The sequence below is a fragment of the Diospyros lotus genome, chromosome 2 (genome assembly GCF_014633365.1).
Source record: "Diospyros lotus cultivar Yz01 chromosome 2, ASM1463336v1, whole genome shotgun sequence".
Lineage (NCBI taxonomy): Eukaryota > Viridiplantae > Streptophyta > Magnoliopsida > Ericales > Ebenaceae > Diospyros > Diospyros lotus.
In genome coordinates, this window is record NC_068339.1 from 44,146,132 (window position 1) to 44,152,599 (window position 6,468).

General features: G+C 38.5%; 1 protein-coding gene across 1 annotated transcript; it reads right to left on the reverse strand.

Annotated features, from left to right (window-relative positions):
* Window positions 1-4,257: 4,257 nt before the first annotated feature.
* LOC127796022 (ESCRT-related protein CHMP1B) lies at window positions 4,258-5,301 on the reverse strand. Its single transcript, XM_052328054.1, has one exon. It carries the CDS (start codon window positions 5,122-5,124, stop codon window positions 4,513-4,515), a length of 612 nt encoding a protein of 203 aa, XP_052184014.1. The 5' UTR covers window positions 5,125-5,301; the 3' UTR covers window positions 4,258-4,512.
* Window positions 5,302-6,468: the final 1,167 nt, after the last annotated feature.

A 6,468-nucleotide genomic window follows, 5' to 3' on the forward strand; every position in this document is an offset into this window, starting at 1 on the left:
AGAGAGAAAGAGGCGAACAGAGGCCATTTTCGTAACATGAGAGAATGTATTACTGTAATCCAGCCCAAAGATCTGTGTAAAGCCTTTGATAACCAAACGGCAACCAACGGGAGTATTTCTTGATGGTAAAGGCACCAAATCCCAAGTATCATTCGAATGTAAGGCGTCAATCTCATCTAACATAGCCTGACGCCAACTAAGATGAGATAGAGCTTCACCTATGGTTTTAGGAATAGAAACAGAGGAAAAACACAAAACAAATGCACTATAAGAATGAGACAAATGATCATAGCATAAAAAGTTATTAATAGGATGGGGATCATGAGTAAACCGTGTACCTTTGCGAAAAGCAATAAGGAGATTGTCGGGCTAAAGATCCGAGACAGGAGGGACCACAGACGTAGAGAGCGAGTCAAGAGTCCTGAGATAGAGAAATGCTGGTGTTGGTAGCGGGATGAGAACGACAGTGATATGTAATAAGTGGAGGAGCCGTGGAAGGTGGACCGAAAAATGGTAGGGTAGGCGCCACAAAGGAGAAGACATACAGACCCAATAAGGATAGCGGAAGAAAAGAAAAAGAAACAAGCAAAATCTGGTGAAGACTCTGTGAATTAGGCTAAGCAACCGAAAAGAAAGACTATTGTTCAAAGAATGTGACATCAGTAGACATAAGATAACAATTCAACTTATGAGAGTAATACTTATATCTTTTCTGCAACCGGGAATAGTAGAGAAAGATACACTTAAGAGATTTTGCAGCAAGCTTATCTTATTCAAGTGAAAAAGAATGCACAAAACAAATACATCCAAAAACACAAAGAGGAACAAAATAAAGGGAAATAAGGAATTTGGTCCTATAACGCTAAAGATAGAAAATGATTTATTAGATAACATGCAATTAGAACATCTCCCCAAAATTTGGTGGGAAGATTAACATGTAAAATGAACGTTCGTGTAGTCTCAATAAGATGATGATTTTTACGCTCAACAACACCATTTTGTTGAGGTATATAAGGATAAAAGGGTTGATGCAGGATGCCATTAGCAATCATAAAGGTAGTTAATTGAGAGAAAAAAAATACTCAGAGGCATTATCACAACGTAAAGCATGTATACAAACTCCAAACTGTATTTTTATTTCAATAATAAATGTCTAAAAGATAAAAAACAACTTGGATCGACTCTTCATAAGAAACAACTAATAGCAACGAAAAAAGTCATTAATGAAAGTAACGAAATATGAAAAATCAATGGTAGAATTGACACGACTAGACCCCTATACATCAGAGTGCACAAGGAAAAATGGAGTATCAGCCCCATTATTGACCCGACAAAAAAAAGAATTGCAAGCATGTTTACTATGCTAACATAACTCACAATTAAACATGGAAAATGACGACAAACTAGGAACTAATTTCTTCAGTTTGGAGAGTTTGGAATGACTGAGACGATAATGGAGAAGATCTAGGGGAGCGACATTGGTACAAACTACTGACGAACTAGGCATAACAAGATGATAGTGACCATGTGACTCACGCCCAATGCCAATCGTCCGCTTTGTACCCTAGTCCTGAACACAAACAAATGTAGGAGTAAAGATAACAGAATAGTTAAAAGTTTTGGTGAGTTAGCTAACTGAAATCAAATTAAAATGACTATTAAGAATATATAAAATAGAATTTAATGAGAAATACGAGGTAGGTGTCATTTGATCAATCCCTTTAGCTCCAATTTTGGTACCATCAACCAAGATAACAGTAGGTAAGGTATCAGAATAAGTAAATGAGGAGAAAAGAAGTTCATTATCACACATATGGTCAATGGCGCCAGAATCTATAGTCAAATGACAAATAGATAAGCCTTGAACAACACAAGCAACAGAATTACCAAGATGAGACAGGTGGGTGGTCTGGAACTTTAGGAATGCATCATACTCGACTGCAAACATAGGTACAAATTTTGAACCTGGTGGAGATTGAATAGGACTAGGATCGCTCTAAAATACATGAGCAGCACTGGTAAATGATGCAGGTGGAGTAGCTGGCCGACCATGTTTCTTCCAGCATTTGTCCTCAAGATGACCCAGTTTCTTGCAAAAGGTACGCTATAGATGTGGGCAACTATTATTGCATCTTCTATTTCCTCCTAAGGTGGAAGCCTGAGACACAAGAACTGAAAATTCGACTAGAAGAACAACATGAGAAGAATATGACATACCATGCACACCTGTCATATTCAACAGCCTTTTAAAAGAGTCATTCATGGTAAGACTAGCGAAACTGGTCAAGATTTGACGCCTAATGGCGTCAAACTCTGGTTTTGGGCCGAAGAGAATAATAACCATAAAAAACTTCTCTCGTTAAACAATATGTTCGATGCAAGTCATAGTAAGAGGAAAAAAAGCATCAAATTCTTGCATGAGAGCCCGAACCTGCCCTAGATAAGATTCCATGGACGACTCTGCTTGAGATTCTTGATATTAAAAACCACAATGTATAAATATTAGATGTCGTTTGTATAACACTCTTCAACTTCCTTCCACACATCAACACAAGTTTCAAATGGGCAAAAAAGTTGCATGATGGACGAATCAATAAACTGCCATAAGAGGCTACATAAATGGGCATCAACTTGTTCCCATCTAACCCGATTAGCTTCTGACACACTTTCAACCTTTGTGGTAAGATGATCTGCTTAGCCTTGCCTTTTGAACCACATTTTGACAGAGGTTGCCTACGAGAGATAATTGACAAACCTTATTAACTTGATAATGATAATATTGGATGTCCCAAGATTGGAGATAGTAAAGGATTGAGAGGCAATAGGGACAACAGATGCTGGAGTGGGAGTAGCACCGGCAGAAACTGCGTCACTGAGACTAGACATGACATGGCAAGGACTTTGACACCGAAAATAGTTTGACGGGACGTCAGAGATCAGATTTGGAGAAACAGGAGAGAAGTGACCACCGGACGCATTGTCACGCGCCGACGCGTGGAGGCAGAGACAGCATGTGGCGACAACGCATGGGGGCGCCTAGGTGGTTCATCAGCGACGAGTCTTCGACGGTCGACCGATCTAATGGGACAAACCCTAGGGTGGTGGCGATGTTAGCAAATGGTGGCTGGATAGTAATGTTCTAGCATGGACAGTGACAGTGACGGCTAGGGTTTGAAGGTCGTTAGAAAAAGATGCGATGGCTATAGTTTTCTCATCGGTGGCTCTAATACCATGTAAGAAAATAATTATAAGAGAAAAACTTAAGAGATTAGTCTCTCTTAACTTGTTATTTATACTGGGCATAACGAGCCTTAAAACACCTATAAGTTAAATCTAATTACAAATAAAATACACACATACAATAATTACAATATATACAATTATACTAATAATTCTAACAGATACTACAACACATGCCAATATCAATTTCCACAAAGTACCAAGCCTTTATAATTGATCAACTAATTGGATCAAGTTTTCCAACTTTTGTACCATCAAGTATTACTTCACTTGCACACTAAAAACTGAGCTTTTTAATGTTTACGCCAAACTAACTAATTGATTCAACTCTTTTTACTTCAATGCAACATGACCACAAAGTAAATAGAAGTCCTCATGCACCCTCCAGTTGCCCCTAAGTTCCGAATTTGGACTGAACTTCCTCATATCATCTATTCACGTAACTTTTCAGATCTTTACACTGACCACCCTTGAGATTCATTGAAACCACAAAAAATACATCTTCCAATTTTTAAATGACACAAACATGATCACATATGGAATGTGTGTACCAGTTGTGTGTAAACTTGAAACATACACATAACTGAGCCACCAGACAAACATGAAACTGGGTAGAATTCATGGTGCGCCAGCAGACTGTGTTCCAGAGAACTTGGCTAACCACAATAAACAATGAATTCAGGACGTATAATCCTAGAAAATTAGAAACTCTTCCAGAACTAAAATTCTGCTACTACCAAATTTTTGAAGAAGATTAACTCCACTCCAAAGTAACTGCACATACTGCACCTTAAATCTTCACGACAGAATATCTCATACAATCTCTTTTTCCATATAAATATCCCTATCAGTAGCAATAAACAAAAATTATGATTTCCATAAGGTGTACAGGTATAAGCCTTCACAGAATCACAGAAACACACGAACAAAATATATAAGATAATAAAGAGTAAATCCCTTTCATGCCCATATATCTATAACCTTCACTGTAGGTTAACAAACACAAACACACAAATATGTTGAAACAGTAATATACATATATATTTATATAACCTTCACTGCAGTTCAATAAACTGAATTCCTTAGAATTCCGAAAAATTCAGCAAACATGACAGGAATCCAGCAGCGAATGTAAATGACAGTATAGGGCATAATAATATCTCGGCACAACGACACGAGATTATGTAATCCAAGATCACAGTTAATTCAGATGTACAGACAAGTTCCTTAGACAGAAGCAGAATCCCGAAATACTAAATTAAATTCACCATTTTAACCACGGGCCTTGAGCTCGGCAAGGCGCCTGGACAAGTCGTCCTCGTCGACCTTCTCCTGTGTCTTGGTGGCCACGGCGTGAGCGGCCGGCTGCGGCAGCCCCACGGACACCTCCAGGCCGTAATCGTCGGCGACCTGTTGCATCAAACTGTTGACTTCGCCCTCGGGAGTCGACAGCGACGTGCTTCCTGCCATAGAGCTCTCCATGAACTCGGCCTGGACCTCCATGTTGACGAACTGGCGCTCGAACTGGTCCATCGTTTCGGACATCTTCTGCAAATTGCCGGTGGTAAGAGAGGACTCGAGCGACTTGACGATCGATCCCATGGACTTGGTGATCGTGGACATCTTGGCCTGCGTGTCGAGCCTGGCGACGACGGCGTCGAGGCGGGACGCGAGGCGGAGGTAATTCATCTGCTCGTTGCGCTTGCGGATGGCATTCTCGGCGTAGATCCGGGCGCCGTCCATGTTGCCCTTCTCGATCGCCTTCTTGACCTTCAGCTTCTCGGACTTCTCGTCCTTCTCGCACTTCTTCGCCTGCCTCTGGAGGCTCTTCGACGTGAACTTGAGCTCCATTATCTGGTTCAGCAACTTCTCCGTGTTCCCCATGCCTGATCTACTCCGATATCCGATCGTCGGGGCCTGATCTCCGTTTTCTTGACGGTCGTCGGTTTGATCGTCGCTTGGATCTCTCTCTCTCTCAGTTTAGGGTTTCGCTTGGAATGGATGGGGGGTGGGGGTTCAAAAAGACTTTCAATCCTTCTTTTTCTTCGAATCTTGCCCTTTCCAAGATCGAGTGCGACAAGGAGAAGTTGTAGAATACGCGTTGAGTTCAATCCGCGGCTGAATTGTCCTTGATTGGCTTTTTTGGACGGCTGAGATCTGATCGTTTTCCTTGACGTGGGTCTACAGACTCTACGCGGCCTTTGTTAATGGAAAATTACAGGAGGTCCCCTCAACTAACAACTTGTGTCAGTTGAGCCGAAAATTACAGGAGGTCCCCTTAACTAATTTCATTTGGGTCGGAACTAATAAATTCATATATTAACTATTTATTATATTTGCTATCGAGTCTAGAATATTAAATATATATTTAATACTAAACTTTAAATAAATTATATTCATAACATGAGCTTTGTGTAACGTAATATAATTTAACTATTAAAAAACATTAATAATGAATCCAGTTTTTTCAAAGCATAAAAAATAAGATTTATTTTAATGATTGTATCTTAAGATCATGATTGTCACACTAGATCAATATTGTTTATGTTAGGAAATTTAATAGATAGATACTTCAATTATCATTGTTATTGTCACTGAGAACAAACTTTGTCATTTTAGAGAAAAATATAACAAGATGATTTTTTTGGATTCACATTGTAATAAATAACGAATTGATTCAGATTTGCGATGAAGGTAAATCTAATCTTATTATAGACTTACAACAAGAAGAGAGAGATTAGATGTCCTCATCATCGTTGTTGCCATCGTAACTAATTTTTATATCGACAGACTAAGAAAAAAAAGTGAGAGATAAAATGAACCATGGGGGCTTAACATTAATGTTTGCAATTAGGATTGTCAATGATTCGGTTTGATTTTGGTTTTTACTAAAATCATAACCAAATCAAATTTAAACTACTAACACTAAAACCAAATCATTATCCATTGATTTTAAAAATTAAAAATCATAACCAAATCATTCGTTTTGATTTTAACCATAATTTTTTTAATTTGATCCATACTAACAAACAAAAACAAACTCTTGCAAATAATATTCATAAAAAAATTTAATAACTTGACTGCACTCTCACCCTGCAATTAAAACACAAAACAAAACACAATAAAAATTTTATATATTTTTTTCTTTATTTAGGTGAAAGGTTTATACTCGTCAGTGTACGAGTGCAGTTGTAGTCCAAATTTAAATTTATACTTTCTGGATGAGTC